Source organism: Catharus ustulatus, chromosome 3, assembly GCF_009819885.2.
Source record: "Catharus ustulatus isolate bCatUst1 chromosome 3, bCatUst1.pri.v2, whole genome shotgun sequence".
Lineage (NCBI taxonomy): Eukaryota > Metazoa > Chordata > Aves > Passeriformes > Turdidae > Catharus > Catharus ustulatus.
This window is the reverse complement of record NC_046223.1, coordinates 109,654,230-109,679,140: the sequence shown is the minus strand read 5'-3', so window position 1 is coordinate 109,679,140 and position 24,911 is coordinate 109,654,230. Positions and strand designations below refer to the sequence as shown.

At 42.8% G+C, this 24,911-nt stretch overlaps 1 protein-coding gene across 1 annotated transcript; it reads right to left on the bottom strand.

Annotated features, from left to right (window-relative positions):
- Nucleotides 1-6,269: 6,269 nt before the first annotated feature.
- LOC116994560 (b(0,+)-type amino acid transporter 1-like) lies at nt 6,270-16,508 on the bottom strand. The gene is made up of 6 exons (XM_033056368.1): nt 15,747-16,508; nt 13,964-14,097; nt 11,094-11,223; nt 8,078-8,202; nt 7,566-7,653; nt 6,270-6,503 (listed from the first exon to the last, which is right to left on the bottom strand). The coding sequence occupies exons 1-6, from the start codon at nt 16,506-16,508 to the stop codon at nt 6,270-6,272; spliced, it is 1,473 nt and encodes a 490-aa protein (XP_032912259.1).
- Nucleotides 16,509-24,911: the final 8,403 nt, after the last annotated feature.

Genomic DNA, 24,911 nt, shown 5'->3' with positions numbered 1-24,911 from the left:
CTCCCTGGGCACGACTCACCCCATTCTTCTTTGTCCTGCCCGGCCGCAGGGGGGGAGAGGCTGATGTTGCCGAGCTCTTCATCACCTCACTGCCACTGCCACTGCCACTGCCACTGCCACTGCCACTGCCACTGCCACTGCCAGCCCTGCAGTCCCCTGGATGTCACCTCCCTGCCCCTCAGCTCCCAGGACCCTTCACCTGCCTTGGGCACAGCACATGGGAACTTGGCTGAGCTTAGGGGAGACCTTACTGCTCTCTGCAATTACCTGAGAGGAGCTGTAATGAGGTGTGAATCTCTTCTTGCAAGTAACAAGCAAGAGGATGAAAGGAAATGGCCTCAAGTTGCTGCAGGAAGGTTTAGATCAGATACTAGGAAATACTTCTTCACTGAAAGGGCTGTCAAGCATTGAAATAGGTTACCCAGGGATGTGGTGGAATCACCATCCCTGGAGGGATTTTTTTAGAAGTGTAGATATGATGCTTAGGGACATGGTTAACCCATGTTAACCCATACGGGGTTAACAGTTGGACTCGATCTTAGAGGTCTTTTCCTACCTAAATGATTCTGTGATTTTAAGGAAGCTAACGTTAAGATGAGGTTTCAGCCCACAGCTGAGCAATGCCTTCCCCATCATTCCCATCTGGGCCAATGTCTATTCCAAAACCCCCAATTTCTGTCTTTTGCCCATATTCAGGTGTCCTGAATAAAATATTTTGGTGCTGTACGAGGGGTATTTTGCTGTGTAAATCCAAGGAATGCTACTTTTAGTGCAAAGCAAACTAAATGAGAGTGGAAAAACAGGCAGGGGTTTGCTGGGCAGGGTGGCAGCACAGCCCTCAGGGCAGGAGGAGCAGGAAAGCTTGATCCTAAGGGACATGGGGTGAGAGGAGCCTTTGGGAAGCTGATGAAGATTGCAGGGGAATTTTAAGGACCATTTCTGCTTCCACAGTGGCCTGGAGTCCAGGCAGCTCCAAGGGGATGAAGTCACCATAATCTTCTTTACCCATGGTCATGTGCCTGGTACATGAGAATCCTGGTAGGAACCTGCAGCAGGATCTGGTCCAAGCTCTTTGTCTGGCTCCAGGGGGCACAGCTCTCTGCAGGTTTTGGGGATCCCAGGGTCCCCAGTACTTGGGATAGTTTGCAGCATCACCTGGGTGTGCTCAAACACATCCACACCCCTCTGTAATTTGTTGCTGTGCATGAGGCAGGGCTCCTGCCTGCAGAGTGCCCACATGGCCCCAGTGGACTGGGAGCCATCCAGGGACACCAAAAGGGCAGCTCAGCTGGTACAACTTACCAGAGTGGCCCTTCAGCCAGAATGAAACCCTCCATATCTTCTACAGTCTCTGCACACTTAATATAGATTGTAAAAGTATAGCTAAGACAAACTGCTTGGCCTAGTAAGAAAGAAGACAATTGGGATCATTTGATCCTCCTGCTTCCTCTTCAGTGAGATGAGATTATCCTCCTTTTATTTACAAATATGAATGAACTAAGATTCACAACAGCTCAGGCAGTCTGAAGTCTCATTAACCCAATTTTGAACAGGGTGGGATGTGAGTAGAAAATTCAGCACTCAGAGCTCTGGAGTAAAGGCACAGCAAAGGGAGGGGGACAGCAGATGCAGTACCCTTAGAGATCCTGGGATTCCTGATTCAGGAATTGGTGTGCTCCTTGTGCCAGGGCTGTACCTTCTGCTGGAAATCTGTGTGCATTCTGGTGCCATCTCCTCAAAGGAATCATGACCGTTGATGATGTTTGGCAACCACAAACTGAGCAATGAAAAAAGGCTGAACTGTTTCTCTACTTTGTTAATGACACAGCTATGCTGTGGGAAAAACAGGTTGTGAACTGAAGAACAGGCCCAGAATGTACAAACAGAAAGGAAATCAATTACTGCTTAGCAAAAGAAAAAAAAATAATTCTGTCATTTCAAAAATTCTGGGCACACATCTTTGCTGTTTGGGTGTTGTCCATGTCTGGATTTACATAGGTAATTCAGACAGACAAGCCAAGACTTGCATGTACAGTAATTCTCTTTCAAGCTGCTTCTCATTTTCCCTTTCTCAGCTCCCCTGTTGCCTTTCATGTCACTGCATGGAAACCAGGGCATAGTCCATGAAATTAAACAATAACAACTGATGACCAAACTTTAGAAGGAAAAGATGATCACTTATCTGCCAGACACTCAAGCCATAGGGTTCACTGTCTCTGAGGACAAACATGACATGGTAGCTTGATTCTAAAAACAGATGGGCTGTTTCAGTAGCCATTAATCTCACTGCTAGTTCACAAACTTAAAACCACCCATTTATTGTATGACCGTGGGTGTGCATCCTTTTTTAGCAAAAGCACTCCTTCATGAGGAACCAGTCACAGACACAAAGACCCTGACAGTATCCAACTAATTAATCAATAAATGGTAAAGTGCAAGATGTAGATCCCTCTGCACTGCTAGACTGAGCCATCCTGATGCTGGATTTATCACAGCCTAGACAAAGTTTCTAATAAGAGCACCAACTGTACAAAGTAAGGGTTTTTGTTGCCTTCAACTGAGTCAGCTGAAGCTCTCAGAAGTGACTGACTGAAAGGGTTACAAGTATTGGCCTGCATTAGGAAAGGTTCCTAAGCAGACCAAGAGATGTCAGTGTCTCTGCAGACTTGACACCTATGAGGGCACAGTGGGAATGCTGCATTCAATTTTCTGACCCCTTCCCAGTTCAAAAGGAAAGCAGAGGAACTGGGGAGAGTTCAGCAAAGACCTCCCAAGACAGAGATCCAGAGCACTTTGCCTACATGAAGAAGTTGAGTTGGGCTTCTTGAGTTGGGCTTGTTGAGTCTGGCAGAAAGAAAAAGAGGCAAAATAACAGCAACATACAGCTGCATGAAAGAGAGTTACAAAAAGGATGGAACCAACCACTTTGGCAGTAGAAGATGATACAGGGAAGGACAACAGCCACAAGCTGCAGCTTGAGATGTTCAGATTGGACTTCAGCAAAATTTCTTTATTCAGAGAGCGGTGCAGAGAGATGGTGGGCTCTCCATCCTCAGTGTTTTCCAAAACATGAAGAGACAGAGGCACAGGTAACCTACTTTCTGCTTCAAGAAATAAGTTGGACAAGAGACCTCCAGAGGTCAGTTCCAACCCACACTGGAAAGGTCTGTGATTCCCAGAGCTATATTTATTTCATCTCTGAAGAGAGAAGATCCCCTAAGTGTGAGGACCTGGAGAGGAAGTTAACACTTCTGAGAGAGTCCAGTGAGGTATTTTTTATTCCCTATGTCCCAGCAAAGAGCAGGAAGGACTAAACACGAAACCCTCTGCACTGGCTGAGACCTGTTCAGATAAACCCAGTCAGTCCAAGTGGGTGAACTGTGTTCTTGAACAGAGGAAAATTAGAGTAAATTCTCCTCTGTCCCACCCAATCAGAAACTTGTCACAAATTATAGCAATCACTTGAACTTGGGCATATGAGCATGCCTGACTAGAAAATCACCAAAGAAGGATTTTCTGTGCTCTCTCACATAGTGGACTGTCCTTTACTGTCCCCAGGTCTAGTCCATCTCTGATGCTTCTGAGCAGAAATCAGCTTTGTGCACCAAGGTAAAAGTCCCAACTATTTTATTCAGGTTGCCAGCTGAAGCATGGGACCCAATTATACTCAGGGTCTTGAGGTGAAGTAGAGGTCTCATGATTATCTTGAGGTCAATGCTGATAGTCCATTTTTCCTCTGAGCCCTTGAAGAAAGGCTCTAAGCACAGGTCACAGGGATCTTGTGCTTTGGAAACAGACAGGACCAATAAGATTTTGTAGTATAACCTGTACAATCTGCAGGTACAGAGCTCTGTCACATTGTCATTGTGCTGCAGGAATAAATGGCAAGGACATGTTGCCTCTTCCTGGCACTTCTATTGTAAATGTCTCGTGAAGGAAAAATATATTCCAATTTCCATGTCCTGGGGTTGAATAGATAAGCAATCATTTTGAAAAATGAGTGTACGCACATATAAACACCCACGCGTATTGTTAAACCTTCTGACCAAGGAGAGATAAGCCTGATGCTGATTGTTTATGATCATGCAGTAAAATTTCTGTGGAATTGTTTTTCTTGGATGAAAAACAGAAACAGACACATTAACTCACTTCATTGTAATGCCCATTTTATTGTAATTATCTTGCAATTCTCTGAGCTTTCAGCATCTTGTTTTGGTATTATAAACACCTGCAAATCCTAGGCAACATAAATGAAAAAGAACATCTTGTTATAATAATATCTATAGAAAATGAGATTGGTGCAAAGTATGATAATTGCAGCTTTCCAGTTCTCCTATATCCATACACAAAGCAATATCATATAAAGGCTATTTATGCAAAGTGCTAAGTCTTTTCATGTTCTTTATTAGAGCACAGCCCTGTTGTGATAGGTTTCATAAATAGGTAAGAAAAAGATTGTTTCAAAAAAATTATAATCAGAGTAATTATTATTCTATTTTTTAGGTGAGTAGTTGAGATGCAGCTCCTTTAAGAAGTTTCCCTGACATCAGACAAAAAGCCTGGGGCAGTGGGGGGAAGGTAACCTAGAGCTCCTAATCTCTTCAGTCCTTTTAAGAACATCCTCTCCTTTAAGAGACACATCCCAAGAATTTAATGTTGTCAAGGGATTCAGGAGGAAAAATTGTTCCTTCATTTGTTAGCAACTCAAGTAAAAATCAGTGGAAGGAAATCCTCCTAAACACTGTTTAAGCTAAGGATTTGGATGAGTGGCATCTGGCCTATCCATTATCATACCCAACACTTGGAAAAACAGACTGTTGGTGCATCCCTGTAGCTGCTGTATCACCACTCAGAGGAACAGAAGGGGTGACATTGCAGAAGGAGATTGTAATCAGATACAGAGCTCTGAGATGGGCTGGAAGAGCCTGAAGGATCCAGTGACCTGTTCTAGGATCACAGCAGGTTAGGTAAAAGGCAGCAGGATTGCAGCAGGTTCCATAGAAGAATGCTGACAGAAACTTCCAGTTTCAGTACTTTAAGAAGGCATTTTAGGGACTAACTCCTAGACCTTTTTAGTCTATGACAGGACAGGTATCATCCTGGAGTCATATGGAAAAATGTGAAGAAAACAGCTTATAATACCTCTCCTTCCCCTAGAGCAGGAAAAAACAGTTGCACCTCAGGATAATGGGAAACAACAGTGACTTCAGTGTGCTAGGTGTGGGTGAGAGCAACTTGTGACTTCAGTGCTGTGCCTTTGGAATCATAGAAAGTAGTGGAAATGGCTGTGGTAGAAAATGTAAGACAACTGAAATCTCACCACCTTTCTGCACACTGCTCCAAGGCTGCACTGCCCTCGTGGGGCACATTTCCTCCAAGTCCAGCCTGAACATCTCAAGCCACCCCTTGTGACCGTAGCTCTGAGCTGCCATCAGAGGGCCCAGGTGGTTTGCACAACTCCACCTTATGCTCTAGGATTTTTGGTTGGTTTTTCCCCCCTCCTTTTTAAAAAAAAATAAGTTATTTGTCTTGAGGAGGATCACAGGAAGCACATGGGTGAATGTTGGTACTTGAGGGATGCTGCTTGTGTCCTCATCATGAATGGATGGATCCCAGGTGAGGAGTGCATTCTCAGCTGAGTAATCTGACAGAACTTTAAAGCATTTCTTGTCTCATGTCAGAGGGTTTTCTGTGGGATATGTGGGACGATTTCTGAGACAGAGAAAGGACTGTTGTGATTGTGCACCTGCAACTGGAAGAAGCATAATCTTCCCAAATGGAATATCTTCATAAAGAAGGGTTTATTTCTTGTGCCATGCAAAGTGAGCCCTTGCTTTATTGATTTGAGAAGGTCTGCAGTCACAATAGGCAAAACTGGTGTAAATACTTAAAGGCATTGCCAGGAATGGCTATGGGACCCAGCCTGCTATAGGAATAATATTTCATTGTCTATCTTTTGCTGCCTTTTATCTTGAAATATAAGATAAAATCCTGAAATACACCCCTTTTTTGTGATGAAAAATACAAAAGCACGTATACCTTTAGAATCTATATGTAGTGCCAAGGGAGAGCTGGAAAGGAGAAAAACATACCCCCAGAATTTTAGGGAAACATGAGGAGTCACAGCTGTAGTCCATCTCACCTGGACACTTAGTGTCACTGGCATTCTACTCATTGCTCTTTACTGAAGAATATTTTCTGAGCCTTAAAACCAAGGTGCTGGGATAAACCATGAGGTGCAGGCAGCCATGTGAAGTGAAGATGTTATCTCAATTTGCATCCCTGGTAGTTGGAGCAACTTCCAGCAACAACTGGAGGTGTGAAGTGACTGTCTGTAAGAAGCGAGGGTGGTACTTAAAGCGAACCAGTGGGAAATACAAAACGATGCCACTGAAAACGAACAGGCCGATGTAGAGGATCTCCATTTGGGGCTGATCAATGATGGGAGCTAACACCAGGTACACAGCTGCCATCAGCACAATTATGGGGATGATAATTGGGACCTGTGAAAGCAAAACATCAGCGTAAGGAGTCATGGAATTCTGGGCCTGTGTGTCTGGACAATCCTGGAACTTCTGCAGAAGGCTTTTTAGATGAAACCTTTCTGCAACCTGAGGTATTACGTAGAAATTCCAATTAATCCAGACATCCCATTTCCCAGCCTACCCCCACTCCAAGGCTGAACATCCCTGCAAGAGTTGCACCACCCTATCACACCTTAACCCCTGGTCTTTCCTGCCCTCCTAAACCTGAAGATGCAAACAACTGGGTTCAGTGCCAGGTCTGTTCTTGCTCTCCCCACTACCCTGCATCTAAAAGCCAAATTGTAGATAAAACACAAAGCAATTGTATTCAAATCAACTGTACTTTAGCACAAAAAATTTTATCCACGTGTTGACAGACAGGTGGACAGGCAATCTCACAGGCAATTTCTGGAAGCCTGGTCAGAAAGCATTTAAATTTCAATTTGAAGTCACCTTTCCTCAAAGGAGGGTGGCTTGTGCATTCATTAATAATCCTCAGTCACTGAGGGAGCACTGTAGATCAGTTCAACTCATGGCATCAGGGAAGAACAGGACTCCTGATTTCCTGCCTTTTTTCTGTTTTGTGGGGAACAAACCTGTCCTCATGTCCTCACAAAGAACTTGGGACACTCCATCTAAGTTACTTTTTCTTCTGCAAGGTTCTTACACCTGGGCTACCCTCCAAGGAGTTTGCCCAAAGTCTGCAAGCATGAACAGGTGATTACAATGTCGATCACAATCATCCCTCATTTACCACTTAAATATTTTAGAAAAAAAGAGGATATGGTAGATACATTTTCATAGTGTGGAGGTAGGGCATTATTAGCTTATCAAGACACAGAATTCAGACTTGACTTATGCCTGTATGTCCCCACTATCTCACCCCTTGTTGGCTTTGCTGACACAAAAGTTGAAATTAAAAAAGGAAGGACAACCACATTAAATCTGTAAGCCAGCAGTGCTCACTCTCTTCTCTAAATGTTCTCTTAGTCATTTGAACAATATAGGAAAATATTTGAGGGTTTTATGTTATTACTTTACCTTGTAAGATCTTGGCAGTTCTGGTTTCTTGATTTTTAAATATAGGAGCCCAGAAATAGTCATTCCATAGAAAAACCATGCCATAAAACTCAAAGAAAAGAAAAACATTAGACAGCATTAAACTTGGGGTGAGATCATCCAGGAATGTCAGTCCTGCTTTGCAGATCCCAGATGTTCAACTCTCCAATTAAAAAGGTGAATATTGATATAAATTCAGTATTTCTTCCATTGATTTCCTTTCTAGCACAACCAATAAGAACTTTAGAATTAGCTGAACATTACTGATTCAACGAGGATGAATCACATTCAGTTACTCTTTAGTGACAGGAGCATTCATGAATTGCAAGGGTGCTGGTTCCCAATCTCTTTCTTTTCTTTCTTCCCTCCTCCTCTCCCCAGTATTGGTTAGAAAGCAATAGCCCAGGCTCAAAAAGATAATGCAAAAAAATATTATAAGCAATGTAAAACCCAGGAGCACAGGGGATGCAAACAAAAACCCTACACACACATACCTGAAAAAGTTGACAATACTGGTGAAGTTTCCTGATGCTATCATTATTAAAGACATTGCAGATGTAAACAGCAGAGCAGGGGAGGGCGTGAGGCATCGCACGTGAGCCATGGACAGAATGTCTGGCTGGAAAACAAAGCAAAACACTGCATCATCATCCCATGGACTCACAGGTCCTTACTCATCCCTCTCAGCTGCTGGTGGGAGCTTTGCCTGCAGCCAGAGCCACTCAGTCACCAAATAATCATATAAAACTGACCAACTCCAAGGAGTGTAAATACAGAAAACTCCTTCAAGGGTATTTTTATTGTGTCTCGCTGGTTTCATATCGAATATGCTCAGTTTGAGCAGGCAAAATGAGGTTTTCAAACTACTGATGTGACAGAATGAGTCAAATTAGAGCTTTCCTGACTGCCATCAGGACCTTTTGCCATGGACCCACTCTTCTGCTCTCTATCACATCTCTCTGGGACTTCACTTCTCTTGGCATGACTGGAAAATGAGCCAAGGACTACTCCCAAAACATTTATGTAAATACAAATTAAACTAGGATTTGTTTCAGGATTGGTAGCCTCTTTATTGTTTGTTTCACTGGGAAAACTTAATGATAAAGGCTGCTTTTAAAATTTTATTTTATTTTATTTTATTTTATTTTATTTTATTTTATTTTATTTTATTTTATTTTATATTCCCATCCAAAATATCATGCAAGAACTTTTGCTAGAGATGAGTGTCTGAGAAATGGCCTAAGCATTCAGCTCATAGTCTGGAATGGTCAGATTCAACCATCTGTGCACTTAGCACAGAGCTTGCCATGATAGAGCAGGCACTGTCCTTAGAGAGAGGAGTTGAGGAATGTCTGGGGTTACAATACAGAGTGTGATAAAAGGTATCTATTCTATCAGCATCTGTTGAGGGGGGGGGCAGTGATCCTTATCTCCACGGCAGATATTCTGCTAATGGGCCATCCATTGAAACCAGGCAGGGCATTGTTCTTTATCTTTTCACACCCCATCCTTCCTCCAGCCAGTCATTTTCTGCTCATGGCCATTGAGTCCCACTGTGGGACTGATAAAATTACTGCATCCCATTGAAAGTTGCTCCAGCCAGGGGGAAGAGCCCAACATTTCTTACCAAGATAAAAACAGAGGTTTTGGGACACTAAGGGAGCCCCTTTGTCCACTGGACTCCAGAGGAAAACCGGATTTCTCCACATCACCACTGGAGCTCCGGAGGGAAACTGCACCTTGTACAGGAGCACTGCTCCAACTGAGCCACATCTGTCACTGCAGGAGGATGCAGCCACCATGGAATGGGACTGCTGCCAACACCCTGCCTGACGGGTGTCAGGCTGTACTCTGACTGTGTCAGGGTTTGGGGTTTGTTTCTTTGTAGTACTGTATTTCTATTTTAATTTCCCTAGTAAAGAACTGTCATTCCTAATTCCCATATCTTTGCCTGAGAGCCCCTAGATTTCAAAATTATAATAATTTGGAGGGAGGGGGTTTACATTCTCCATTTCAAAGAGAAGCTCCTGCCTTTCTCAGCAGACACCTGTCCTCCAAACTAGGACAAGGAACCAGTAACCACTGAAACCAGGAACCACCAAAACCAGCAAGCACCAGTCCAGTCATCTCCACCAACCTGGTCATTCACATGCATAAAAGATTCCCTGCTATGAACCAGGAGTAGAGCTGATGTGGAACCATAGATCCACAGAATGACTTGGGTTGGAAGGGACCTTGAAGTGAATCTAGTTCCAACATCCCTGCTGTAGGCAGAGACACCTTTCACTAGACCAGGCTGCTCAGAGCCACATCAAGCCTGGCCTCAAACTTGCAGGAATTTGGCATCCACAACCTCTCTGAACAACCTATTTCAGTGCCTTCACACCTGAGGACAGAAATGCCAGTTGTTGTGGGTGGGAATGACCAAAAAAAGCAGAGAGACTCAGGAGGAACACGAAAGGCCTGCTCAAAACAGAGGACAAAAACAGCTCAGCCTTTTTTCTCCTCTTTGTGGAGCAGTGTGGTTAAGTGTGTGTGGTGTAGCTGTGAGTGAGGGGGTCTGTATCAGCAGCTGGGGTGTGGCAGCAACCTTGGGGGCTTGTATGCCCAGGTACCAGCAACTGGAGATACTGGGATCCAGGGGCTGAGTATCTGAGCCCAGCTGCTGGAGGGACCCACACTGCACATATGTTCCTATATGTATTTCTCACTTATAAACCCCTGATCAGCCAGAGAGGGAATGAAAGACCCTTGGTGTTGTTAGTGCTGGTGTTTGTGTGAGCCCCAGGTATGTGCAGTTCTGTATGTATATATACAGCTATACATGTATGTATGTGTGTACATAAATAGTTTCATACCTGTGTTTGGGTGTGTGTGGCTACTGGGAATACATGCTGGACTTACTGGTTGGACCAGGGAGGAGGGAGCTGCAGCAGCCTGACCTCCACTGATGATGAACCCAAGCTAGGAGAGATGTAAGGCTTGGTGTCACCTGGTAATTGCGGTGAATATTGAAGAGCAGAGATGTCCTATGCTGCATCTAAGCTGGACTCCCCATGAGAAGGCTGGAACACCCCTGACACACCTGTGTAGTCAGCACAACATGCCAAGGCAGCTGGCTGGTGCTGGGCTACCTTCCCAGGGTGAGAAAAGGCATTTTATTACACACAAGCATGGCCTGGCTCCCCTTCCCTGGCAGGTGTATTGACTGGCTTGAGGTCACCTCACAGCCTGTGTCTGGTGCTCCAATGCAGCAATATTTGAGTGGTTCATTTCAAAGCTGTTCTTAAAAGTCAGAGCAGATGTGAATATGTATCTTTTTGAAAGTACCTGACTGAAGAAGAAAGCCCAGATGAAAGAGATGGGAATTAAAGTCTTTGAGCAAGGAACAAACCCCTTGAAGAGCTATCACTCTACCAGTTGAACATACACAGTGTTTTCCTCTCTGCTTTAGTGTCACAAGAAGGTGAAGTTGCTCAAAGCAAGCCAGACCCCTTTCTTTGTGCTTACCATATGTCCCTCCCTGGCAGCAATGTAGCACACACGGCCCCCGCTGAAGAACGTGCCGTTGGATGAACCAAAGGTAGACAGGGCCACCGACAGGGAGATGAGCCATGCCCAGCTGCCCAGGACTTTGTCCCTGAGGTGGGAAAGAGTTCACAGCATAAGATGCAATTTGTAGATGTATTGAATACTCACTGTAAAACCAGACAGGTTTCATCCCTCCATTATTTTCTGCATGATACGGATTTTTCTGAAGTCTTTCGAATGGTTTAAAGTCTTCTTGCAATTTCCATAGTACTTAGTGACTAGTAAGTTTATCTTATCTTTTCCAGCTTTTCTTCCTGTTGAATATATTCTGTCCACACTGCAATGGTGTACAAAGCTGTCACAACAGGCAAAAACACCTTTTTTTGTGTAGTGATGCTGTGGCAAAACACCTGAAGATACTGCTATCACAACCAATAATATTAGCTTGGAAATCACAGAAAACCTGTTCCCATCCCACTGGAAGAAATATTCTGCATTACAATCTCTTCCTGAATATGCATAGGATTGTAACCCTTTAATCCCACATGCACCTATTACTGCTCTTCTGTGAACCAGACTTAAGCCAAAGCAATGGTTTGAATTCCAGATGTTTGGTTCTATAAGTTCAGATATTTCTGGTTCCCTTTCTCATTAACAGAAGTAGCAGAGTTAGAAAGTTCAAAGTAAACATCTGGAAGGAATGATAATTTTCTCACCTAAAAGTGAAGATTGTCTTCTGAAATGAAGCAGCACTAAGAGCATTAATTGGGTAATAAATGCTGCTGTTTGGGATAATTATCACATACACAAACACTCTGTTTATCTTATTGGCAAAAATCCAAAAGTCAAATGTTTTTTAGACCACTTTATTTACAAGCAAACTGAAACCTGTGGTTGCTGTTAAATCACTGTCATCAAAGAAATGCTGGGAAGAGTTTCCTGAGCTCCTTTTGTGGTTGCACCTCTCACCACTGAACAATGTCTCTTACTAGCAGTTTTCTTCTTATATAGGGAATAAATGCATTTAAATTGACAAGTCCTCCTCTGGCTTCTTTATACTCCTCCTATTCTTTCTTAATGGCCTGAATAGCTGCATCTCTTGCTTGTGAGTCACAACCTTCACCCCCTGCTCAGACTGGCTCCCTACCTGTTCCCCAGCCTCTGAGAGCCTAGCTTTCCTGCCACTAGTTCAGTATTTCTTCCTGAATTGCACTCTTGGGTGAAAAGGTTAATCAGGCAGGAAAATGGGATGTGTTACACAGGAGGAAGCTCATGAATAACTTGTTAATTAGGAATGATGGGAAAGGAAGTGCATGGAAAGTTCATGACAGTGCAACTTAGTGAGGTTTTGTGACATGCTCAAAAAAAGCTCTAGACCTTTAAAAGCTCCTACTCATAATGACGTGAAAGGCTATTAGAGAACACATCCAGCAAGAGCTCAGTCAGGTCTTCAAATGGGAGATCTTATGAAATGCACATAGAAGCAAAGCTGCTGCTGAATTTTCAGGAAGAGGATGAGCAGAACATAATCTGTGGATACACCGTGTCATCATTTCTGCCAGATAACTCATTTAGAGCTATCAGGGATTCAGTGTCTTTGGAAATATTTAGACTAAGGTTGGATGTTCTGGTGGAAGATTACTGATGGTGTCTATACCTCTCTTCCTTCTCTTCCTAAATTCCTTGTCTTACACAGAAACTGTTTAATGTCACAGAATACTTCAGGTCGATGAAAGTAGAAATTGTTTCTGTGCAGCTCTGGAAAAACAAGCAAATTGAAGTTACAGCTACCAAAGGCTACCCAACCTGTGTGTAACACCTCTCAAAGGTGTTGTTGAGATCAATGCCATTTTCCATTTCCTCACAGAGAAACTGAGAAACTGAGAAACTGAGACAAAAGACTGTGGTCTGCTCTGAATTGCAGGTGCCAAGTGGACAGGATCCACCCAGCTGACTCCTGTCTCACTCCCAACCCACTGCTTCTGCATTAGCAGGGCAGCACACTGCCCTCTCCATTTCCCTGGAAATATCTAAAATGTGGGTCATTTCTCAGTCCCCAAGTCTGGTTATGCACCCTCAGTGCATTCCCTGTGCCTGTGGGCAGATGTTCCTGGTGTGACCTTCACCTCCTCTTTAAGGACACTTTCCATGAGGTAAAACATGAGTTGGGGGAGCTACAGGTTCTCAGTGTAAACAAAGGGAATAGGGAGTAAGGAATGTTCCATCTTGGCAGCCTAGATGCACCTTGGATTCCATGGCCAGATGGAGCTGAACCATAGAATTATAGAATTATAGAATCATAGAATAGTTTGGAACAGACCTTGAAGATCATCCACTTCCAAGCCCCTGCCATGGGCAGGGACACCTTCCACTAGACCAGGTTGCTCAAAGCCCCCTCCAACACAACCTTGAATGTTTCCAGGGATGGGGCATGCACAGCTTCTCTGGGCAACCTGTGCCAGTGCCTCACCACCCTCACAGTAAAGAATTTCTTCCTTATGTCTGAGCTAAACCTACCCTCTTTCTATTTGAAGCAATTCCTGCTTGTCCTATTTCTGCAAAAATAAGAGCTTTTTTCCAGCTCTCTTGTAGCCCCTTTGGCACTGGAAGGTGCTATAAAGTGTCCTTGGAGCTTTCTCTCCCCCAGGCTCAGACAGCAGTGTGCTTCATCCCTCTGAGCATCTTTGTCACCCTCTTCTTCTCTGTACCATGGCCTGACAGGTCCTCCTGGCCTGACCAGTGCAGTGCTGCCATTCCCTCTGGGAATAACATCCAAATCTCCTGAAACTCAGGGGACAAGCAGTGTTCCTCAGGGCTGCATTGCCCACATGTCCCCACGCAGAGCTCACCCCCAGGTGACAGCCACAGCTCCTGAAGACAGCAGCTCAGAGGGAGTCATGGCTGCCAAGTAGCTCACGTTTACCAGCAAATACAGGCACGTAACCAAAGGGATGGCAATCATCAGAGCTCTGGGAAGGGTCACCTGCAAAAGGGATGACAGCAGGGTTAGGTGCAGCACATTTATGCCTGCACTGTGCTTTTTTTGTTTGTTTTGTTTATGCCACCACCCACGTCTCTCATTCAAATTCCTCCACTCCCTAAGCTTTTCCTCAGAACAAGATGTAGATCCAGATTCACATAGCAGTTTTCACACCAGTCTTGTACAGTTCCAAAGTCAGTCTAAAAAACCCCACAACCAACCAAACAAAATAAATCCAAATCAAAAGAACCCACCAAATCTTATTAAAGAGATTTTGGTTTGTAGCTCCCCTTTTGCATACTTCTTGATTATTTTAATATTGATTTATTTATTTCTTTGTTATCAGTGTGTTATGTCTCCTGGTGTGCTGCATCTTCCCATAAACACCTCACTACCATGGACAAAGTTCCAGTGTGTGTTGCATCATGTTTAACTACTCCACAGTTTAAATCAAAACAGGGGTTTGATGTCAAAATCTCAAAGCAGATTTGCTCTAGGAAGAAAATATTTCTTTTTTTTTTTGTGGCAGGATTGTGTCTTAGAACACCACAGGATCATTTTAAGACTCAATAAAATCAACAGTGTCTTATGCAACTGAAAATACCAGGAAATGGCAAACTGTATGTGTCTAAGAACCTGAAATATCAATTTCTGCATTCCCCATTCTCAACACAGGACAAGATACAGCAATTCCTAATGGTGCTGCCTACACTCTGGAATATCAGCGCTCATGATCATGTGGGAAAGAGTGGCCCTGGAATCTTTGCTGTCATTTAGGTTAATATTTAACTGTGTATTTTCATTTAATCTGTAAGATCTTGCATGCTGGTAGAAAGCACACTCTATAAATTCTGCACTCATGCAACCCTTGCAAAATAAGAGTTGTCCACTGCTGCAGTGTTTGATCTGGGAAAAGGGGTAATATGGTGCAGAGAAGGCTGTTGTGAGATGCAGGTGAGCTACTTCAGTGCCTATAGCATGGAACTGCTCAATGCCAAAATATATAATGTGTAAAGACAGAGATCATTCACAGAGTTAGATTTCCTTTCCAATGGGGCTTGGCTTGCTCTGAAGCTGCCCCTTGATGCAACAGGGAGAGATAAAGTAGTTTTCTAAAGCATAGATTATGAATCAAATCTCTAAGGAAATACATGGTGTTAAGAATCCTTTACGGATTTTAGTAGCGAGTGGTTTTCTGAATAAATCTAGGTGTCTACAGTGAGATTCTGTAAACACGAAGACAAAACTTCATCCCCAAAGCATCCAAGTGCTACCTAATAATTTCTTTCCAGTCAATGGGTCATTTTAGGATTTTCATAGGTCCACATGATGGTTCGGATTTGCAGGGACCGTAAAGATTATGTCGTTCTAACCCTCATGCAATGAACAGGGGCTCCTTCCACTACACCAGGTTGCCCAAAGCCCCACACAAGCTGGCTTTGAACACTTCTGGGGATGGGGCATCCACAATGTCTCTTGTGCCAGTGTCCCACCACCCTCACTGTAAATCCCTTGATTACCACTCTTAACACAACCACACATGGAATCAAACATGTTAACAGCAGCATTAAGTAAGTAAAACCTAGCCTGCTTACTCACTCACTCACTCACTCACTCACTCACTCACTCACTCACTCACTCAACTCACTCACCTCAGGCTTCTTCAGTTCCTCAGTTACATAATTTAGGTTGTTCCATCCATCATAGGACCAGAGTCCCTGGTAAAACGCCACTCCAACTGTTCCAACACCTGCAGTCGTGCCTTGAAAACCATTCTGGAAACTCTGAGTTTGTCCCTGGGCAAGCAGCACCAACCCACCCACCACGATGACAAACAAAGCCAAGAGTTTGGCAGCTGTAAAAATGTTCATGACAGATGTTGCCAGCCTCACATTGAGGCAGTTGATGATAGTTAAAATCAGGATGCAGGCAGCAGCTGTGCATTTGATGGCTACCTGCGGAGACGAGCATCCTGGGTAGAACGGTGCAATGGCATACTCAGCAAAGCTCAGAGAGACAGCTGCCAAACCAGCTGGTCTCACCAGGATGACAGAAGTGTAGGCGAAAATGAAAGCAGGAAAAGAACCAAAAATCCTCAGAATGTAAATATATTCTCCTCCAGACTCCTTAATTATTGTTCCAAGCTCAGCGTACGACAAGGCTCCAAACATGGCCAGGAGCCCACATGCTGCCCAGATCAGCAGGCTGCTGGCAGGGTTCCCCATGTGATGGAGAACCCACTCAGGGGACATAAAGATCCCCGAGCCTATCATGGTGCCTGTAATTAATGACACGCCGCTAATCAGACCGACCTCTCGTTTCAGCCTTAACTTCTCCTTCCCTTCACTCAGATCTGTGGATGAATGATGTGGATCTGTCGGATGGAGTGGATCTGTTCTCTTCCTTTCCCTCATTGTGGAAATGTGAAGAGATGTTCTAAGGTGAGAATCTGAAAAAGGATTAAAGCATTTGAATAAAGACTACCTCAGGCTTTAAGGTTTAGTTAATAATTAAAAAGTCACACTGAGAATCACAAACTTATCTTCTGCATTTCACATTCTTTCATTGCCCATATTATCTTGATAATTTATTACACCAAGTTTGATTATCCCTGAATCTTATTGCAAGCAATGATAATGGATAGTATCCAGCACCAGCTCAAAATCACACAGCATACTACTGGACTGTGATCCTGGTTATCTCTCCTTTAAGTCACGCTTCAAACAGCATCTGAAATAATGATCAGGCAAGCAAAGTCCCCATGCAAATCTGTACTTTATTCTTTGCTTAAAAGTCAATGTTCAAGCACTCGCTTCAGTGCTCAATCATATTTTCCTTCTTCACCATAACATCATCAAACAAACCAGTCTGCTGGCCAGCATGCTAAGGCTTTGCTCAACAAGGAACATTTCCAGTGTCTTGATCAAAGAAACACAAATGTTTTGCTAAAAACAGTCCAGAGACTTTTTCTGCACAGTAGTACAGGACAATATGGGCTTTTTCCTATTTCAGGAAGTGCAGGAGGAGAAGCAGGAAAAGGCTGCAGTTACATTTTCCCAGGGCCTTTTTACCACTGTAATGAAGGTGTGCACACTCCTACCAGACCACAATCTTCAGAACACTTTGTCACAGCTCATCGTACACACATTTCAATGCAGAAACTTGACACAACTTTTTAAGATACCTCTGACCCTTAGTTAGATATGTTAACACATAAAATTCCAGACCTTGAGGCAGGTTCTGCTATAAATATGACAATTACAGAGCATGAGGGTGCATTTTGTGACCTGTGATGCGTATGAAGTATTGAGTGGAAGGGAACTTTCACACGGATTCCTTTGAACATGAACTAAACTTTATTGGAGTATTACTGTCCTTGGAGGTCTTTTGCAAACTTCTGTTGTGATAAGTACTAGAAGTGAGACCTTTCTCTGCCTTTCATGGCAACCACAGACCTTGAATCTTTAAAACTATCTTGTCTTTCTCAAACATTTGAGCTTAAAAAAGCATGACTATAAATAGAGCAGAATTTCTATTGTTTCTCTAAAAATTTCTTTTAAATCATTTAAACTACTCTTTCTTTGACATTTTGTTAAAAAAAAAAATCTAACCAGCTTTGCAGTTCTCTTCAAGAGGAGTCCAGGGTAACTCTTGGATCCTCAACAAAACTCCTGGGTCCACAAGAAAAACAAAGCATACAAGTGGCATAATTTCTCATGCTAAGGCAAAATAAAGTTGCTCAAATTTTATCATCAGGCTGAAGGACTTTAAGTTCTCTAAAGAAGAAAAAAAACCCTAAAATTTCATTAAAAAGTAGAGGGGATTTAGAGTATAAATGTTTTTATTAGATTAAGGAAATAATAAGAAACGTTTGATGGGTTTCATAAAGGATTTCAGAAGCTACTCCTAATATCAGCCCTTTAGTATTCCCTAGGAAATGGATGCCAGCTGCTTTTCTCCTGATTTCAAAGGCTCTTATAGAAGTTCACAGCTGATCAAGGGGCGGCTGTAACAAAAGCGAAAACTTATCTGCCAAGCAGGTTTTTTAAGGTTTCCCACCAAAGGTGTGAGTTCTGAGAGTAAACATACACCTTGTACTGCAAGGATGCAAATTAACACATTTCAAGTTAATGGTTTGCAAAGTGGTTGAGAACTCGGAGGGAGGCATCCCAGTAATGCAGACTACTTTGGTTTGCTTTTACTAAGTGACAGTGCTCTTCTCCTCTGGCTTAACTATTTGTAGTGTATTCTTATTTAAATTGCAAATGACACTGTAAAGCGAGGCTGGAATCCTTCAGGGGTCCAAAGGTCTGTTTTTTTCCCTGCACTACCGACACTCTACTTTTGTGTGCATCAATACATGTTTTAATATACCAATCCATATCGAAAACAAAGGCACAAAATAGGGTTAAATCAACGCTAAAGGAAAAGTTCATATGACATAGTTAAGTATCCTTCTAGTAAGGCTATAGATACATTTCTCTAACTCTTCTCCTGTTTTAATGACGGAACTTCTGTTCTGAAGTGTAAATGCAAGGTTTTTGGAGGGGATTTTTATAAACCTTTACTGTACTTGCTCCTAGAAATGAATAACTTTTAATCTAATGTTGTAGGAAAAAAAATCGAATTTCTTCAAACTTGATCATGTCAAAAAAATTTCTGTAAGGCCCCTCATGTAACCAGAATTAATTAACTGGTATGTGAGTAGCCAACTGGTATGTAGTAGTCAATTCCTAGAGGGAAGTCTATTTCTGATCCCACATTCATTGTTTCTCTGTTCTAACTGCTTCCACCTAAAGTAATAAGGAATCTAATTAATAATGATAAGAACCTGAGGCTATTCCTGTGGAAGCTAAGGCAGTCTGATTACTCTGGATTTTTTTTTTCCATTGTCTTGTTCTTTTTTTTGACTGATATTAGCAGTAAGGAGCAGCCAGAAGATATTTTACTCAAATGAATCGTCACAATTATAATTTGTCAAAAGTGACTATGTAAAAGGAAGAGGTATAAGGAGGAATAAAAAACACAAGTTTGGCTTTCTTCTCGTGTGGAGTAGCAGAGCTTTGCTGCTCAAGCTGTCACATAATAAATCCCCTACCTGAACAATTCTCACTTTGACACTGCAATGGATGGTTGCCATCTACTGGTCCCGAGCAATAATGCGACATTGATCAGTCTGTATTTGGGTTTGAGATTTTGCATTCCTGGCTGAAAAGAAAGCCTACTGTAAGTATTACTTCTTCAACATTAAGATAGCACAAATAGACTATATTCGAGTTGTGAGTGAAAACTCTCTTTAATGTCCTTATGGCTGTTTTTATCTCAGGAGTGACTATAAGGACTATGAGAAAACTAATTTAAAGAAAAGGTCAATGTCAGTGGTAAAAACTAGGCAAAACACGTGGGCAAATATTTGGCAATATTTTATTTTGGGTCCCAGGAGTGATATTTGGAACCTAGTATGGGCTTGGTTTCCCTGTCCCACGCTTGGAAAAGAGTTACAAATCCCTTTATGGGATTAAAAATCACCTGTAATCTGAGGGTGGAGTGGCCAAAACCATTGCCCATAACTTTCTTTGGAGGTAGACACCAGTATTATGCTTATAAAATTGCGCAGGGATTAAGTTGGGGGTTTTTTGTGGGTTTTTTTTTTTGGTTTTTTTTTAATGTATTTTAAAACCACACTAAATAACAAACATCAAGTTGTATGAGAGGTACTAAACATTAGAGAATTCATCCAGGACATAAGATGTGGGTTTGATGGCCTTCTCTACTAAAGAATATGGAAACCCACATACTCAGCTTGAATACCCTCACCTCCAAAATGCAAGATTTGAACTGCAGTTGCAGGCAGATCTTGATGCCTGTGCTTGCTATATAAGTAGGGATACCTCACTGAAAACAGAGAGGAAATAAAGGCCAGGAAAGTGGAGCTCTGAAATACAGCTCAAGCCCAGAAGAAAAATCGGGGCAGAGAGACAACACACCCCAGATGTCCTGTGTGAAAACAGACAAAGGAAAGAGGGCTTACTGAGAGGTATCTGCCTGGGGAGCTGGTGCTCATGTGTCTGACTCTAAGGCTCTGCATCCCTGGTGCACCCTGGCTCTTCTCACATCTGAGCCTTGAAAGAGTGCAGCTCCACTGGAGATGGCCTGGACCCACCAGTTTCTTTCATGCTGTGCCCAGGGGCCAGCAGTGCGTGGTTGCCCCCAAGGCAACAATGCCCCTGGCATGAAAAACAGGGCTCCTTGTGCAGCAGAGCCCTGGCTGGGATTTTAAAATTGCCAAATGTGAGCTGCAGGTAGCAGAACAAAAACACAGCTTGGGCTACATGGAGTAGGATGGTGGGGTGGAAATGACATTTCTGAGGATGCAGGACAGCCCAAAGCTTCACAACAAGAATCATCACTAAAACTGAGCTTGTTTATATTTGGAGTATCTGCCTTTCTCTGTCATGTCACAACAGCAGATCTGAAGTTGGGGGATTAAGAATGAATCTTAAACCAAATAATTCACCATGAGCCGAGTTAGTGCTCCCTGTCTGGGTCTGCAGACAGCCTGCAGCTGAGCTTGAGCCTCCCTGTTCCTGCTCAGCAAGGGCTCAGCATATTCTGGTTCTGCAACTATTAAACTTTGAAAGACCTGATTTTGTTTTATGGATATTCTTTATTAAAATGTATTTGGTATCCCATGTTTCCAACTAGATACTGAATATTTTGTTTAGTTACCTTGCTGTGTTCAGGAGGAAGCTGCTAGTGCCATACTGCACCCTTTAAAAACAATGGGATCCAGGTAGAAGGAAATCTCAAAGGCTCAGGAGCAGGCTGTCCCTATGTGCCAAAAGATGAGTCAGTGGGAAAGAAAAGCAGCCTGACTAAATAGGGAGGTTTTGCTGAAACTCAAGGGGAAAAAAAACCCAGAGAGAGAGTTTATGACCTTTGGAAGAAGAGACAGGCAACTCAGGAAGAATACAAGGATGTCTCTGGGTGATGTAGAGAGAAAATTAGAAAGGTGAAAGCTCAGCTAGAACTCAATCTAACCACCACTGTGAAAGATAGCAGAGTGTGGAGGATGAGAGGAAATGCCTCAAGCTGCACCAGGGAAGGTTCATGCTGGCTATCAGGAAGAATTTTTTCATCCTTTTTTTGAAAAGGTGGTTAAGCATTAGAATGAGCTGCAGAGGGAAGTGGTGGAGTCACTGTCCCTGGTGGTGTTTAAGAAGCAACTGGTTGTGGAATTTAGTGCTAGGGTTTAGTTGGCATGGTGATATTTGGTCAAAGGCTGGACTTGATGGTCCTGGAGGTCCAACCTTTTGATTCTATGATACTAACTGCTCTAGAAGATACTGATGGAGTAAGATGAAACACTGATGAAATGAGAACTACAAAAAAATCAGCTGAAAATAAATAATTACAACTTGGGAAAAGTACTGATGCCACTGCTGCTTGCACAGGCTGAGTTAATCTATCAAGTGCTATTGGTACTTTTTCTTTCAGCAACTGAGGGAAATTATGCAAATATCTTCCTTCATTCTGTACTTCCTGGGTTTATAGCTATATATGTATACAATGTGTGTGTGTGTATGCACAGACACACACACACACAATCTGTCCCATTTTCTTTTCCTAGCAATACTTTACATTAGCCTTAATAATTTATTTGCATTTGTTTGTACTCTTAAGAACTCCTTTTAAATGTTGGAATTAAGTTTTTATTTATTTATTAAGTTTAATTCAAGATTAGATTATCTTGTCCTATACAAAGTCTGCTTTGCAGAATCATTATCAAATGAATACTGGCATTACCAGAACACAAATAAACATTTTCATTAAAACTTTCCACCAAAAAAAGATTAAAAATAGAACTTAAACATGCCAAAAATTCTATTTAATCACTGAAATGCATTCCTACATTTCTGAGTAGATGCACAATAATACCTTCAATAACACAAGATAGTTTTATTATTTTTAAAATAAAGTTTTACAACACATATTTAGAGCTTAACCTGTAAATCTATATTCACTCTGCTAGGTAGCATCCTACAATAAAATAGTTTCCTCTGTACAGCTCCTGTCAGAAACATCATAATAACATTGACCCACATAATTCCAGTTTTCCTCTAGTGAAAAGTGGACATAGTAACTGCAGGCACTAGATTCCTTAAAAACTTCACAAAAACTGATCCCTATTTTTGAATAAAACCCTGGACCAGAAGTGACATTTAGGGTCCACAGAAGGCAGTGCCCTTCCCCAGCCTGCCACAACATCTTCCCAATAACCCTGAGGACTGAAAGGCTGTTTGCCCACCTGCCTCTCTTCTTAATCACAAAAATGAGAGAAGCTCCAGCTTTGGTAGCGTGTCACAGCAGAGGACCTGCCCTACTGCTAGGGGACTGGGAAAAGCACATGGAGAACAACAGCCAGGAAGGAAAACAGGGCAATGTTGCTTGCAGCAGCTGGTGAAAGTTTTGTGAGTTGCCTCTGCCTGTTTGCTTTTCCTGGGCCACAGAGGGGAGCCCAGGGTGGGGCTGGGTGTCTTATCCCTGCCTGGCACTGCTGCTGTCAACACGTGTGAAGAGATCACCCTGCCACTGCTCTCCCCCCACGCAGGGGTGGGATGTGCTGCAGCTCGCAGCCAGGGCCAGCATGAGAGCAGGGTTTGTCCCTACATGCCCAAAACATTTTCTTTGTGGAGTGGCTGTAAGCTGTGCAATGGGCTCTGGGCCATGCTTCCAGCCCTGTGAAGTTGATCTCCTGGGATAAGCTTAGCCACGGTCAAGGGCGCTCAGCCAGTCTCCATTCCAGTTACTGCCTAGCTTCTCACAGAGCTAGGACAAGGGGGTGATTTTAATGCTGTTTAACTATAACATCACTTAGACTCTGTCAAACATAAAGGAAAAACCAATGTTTGCCTGGAAAAGTCACATAAGTTACGACACTCTAACATCTCTGGCTGGTGCTCTATGAAGTTGCAACAAACATGCATTTTTCAGCTAATGCTCCATCTTGTGCATTTTTACCAACAGAAAAACTAATGATCTTGGGAATACAGTGATGTGCTGAGACTAATTCCTCCATCTGTATGCTTTGGTTAGAGGTAAAAATAGATATAAATAAAAGGAAAGATGAAATGGATTAAGCATCTTTTCTTGGCCTTCCAGGGGAAGTTTGCGTGGGAGATGGGAACCAGGTTTTCATTCCACTTGGTAAATTTTCACTTGCAATTGTATGAAGAAAAGAACTGTGCTAAAAGGTTTGGAGGTCTCTTCCTGATCTAGAGATCATATCTCCTTAATCACCTTTGTCAGTGATGCAGCCAGCATGACGTAACATGGATGTACAGGAATCACTTTAAGTAGTATTGTTCTCTTGAATGGAAATTGGATGCATCTACAGATGATGTCCTCTAATTCTTAGTCCTTAGCCAAAATGAGTGGAAAGGCAATCTTATTTACACATATAAACTTCCTGATTTGCAATCCAATAACAGGATGTATTATGAGGGAAGAAGTTTTCCAGCCCAACTGGATTTCCGTCTGGAGCCAGCTCCAGCCAGTAGGCAAAGCAAGCCACAGGCTGCAGGGTGTGGCCTCGTGCCTACTTTTCCTGTGCCCGGGAAATGGGAATTGATTATTCCCATTTGAAGAGCTAATCTCTGCTTCCCACTTGCAAAGCTCCTTGCTCCCAGTGTCACAGAGACAGCAAAGGTATAGCTGGCTGGGTTGTGGGTTCTTCCCCCAGCAAGTCCCACAGGAAAACAAAGCAATTCTCTTCCCTCTCACCCTGCCTTTTCCATTTTCTGCTCCAGATGCTGGCTCACCCTTGGGTCCCCACCTCAGCACTGGGGGTGCGGATGCACAAACAGCTGTTGGGCCCTGATAATAGATTAGCTGAAGACAAGGGTCCTGTACTGTAAGAGAGGGAGAGCTGGCTCACAAAAAGAACTTGAATTTTGCAATATTTAAAAATGCGCTGTTTCAGCCCAATGAATTTCTTGTTCCGTTCTGTGTTTGACTAACAGCCTAGGAAGAAGGATGCATCAGAAACCAGAAGTACTTTAGAAGTTTGTAAAATCTGCAGATGTAATTAAAGGTAAGCCCACAGGTATGAATACATTGTTATTATTTATATAATATGTGCATAACATTGGCACCTATTATATAGTATTAAAGTGCTCAACAACTTTGTTTGTGCTCAGGAAGCAAGATGGGACTTCCCGAGAATACCTGTGTCTGGTGTTCCATCCCCACTGTGCTGTGCCTTGCTCCTCTGAAGGCATGCTGGCACAGTAGGAGATTTGGGTTCTCTGTGTGGAAATAGGGGCCAGTGGGTATGTCTTCATGCCATAACCATGAGTCAGAACAGAGGTCTGAACTAGCTCTGAGCTAATACAGCTGTGCTCCAATTTGGTATTTAAATGACGTGTCCAGTCATCTTGTTGCTTGTGGTTGGGCCCCTCTGACATGTATAAGAACAGGAAATTCTGGCAACTTCAGGTGCAGTTAAGATAGAAGAAAAAATTACAGCTTAGTGATTACACTATTACAGAAGAGCAGAGATGACTGCAGATGTCCAAATGTTACCCTAAGCAAAGTCCACTTGGTGTCAGAAGAACCTTTGGCAATGGGGAGGATCAGTATTTGATACAGCAAGAGGTAGAAGGGTGTCAGTGAACCTAAGACATGAAATTATGTAAGTCAAAGTACTGTTGCAGATCTTTCTTCTACTTTATCTTTGCATTAATGCTCTCATTTTTGAAGATACAGAGAAGTTCTAGTTCATGCAAGTTAAATTGGTGAAACTTTATGCAAAAAAT

What these genes read in the sequence shown, in the direction of transcription:
- LOC116994560 (XM_033056368.1), bottom strand. Translation starts at nt 16,508, where the DNA reads ATGAGGGAAAGGAAGAGAACAGATCCACTCCATCCGACAGATCCACAT. An exon ending in GCTGTGGCTGTCACCTGGGG is followed by an intron (nt 11,224 to 13,963) that starts GTGAGCTCTGCG and finishes TTCCCACCTCAG; the next exon opens with GGACAAAGTCCTGGGCAGCT. An exon ending in CTGCCAGGGAGGGACATATG is followed by an intron (nt 8,203 to 11,093) that starts GTAAGCACAAAG and finishes TTTGTTTTCCAG; the next exon opens with CCAGACATTCTGTCCATGGC.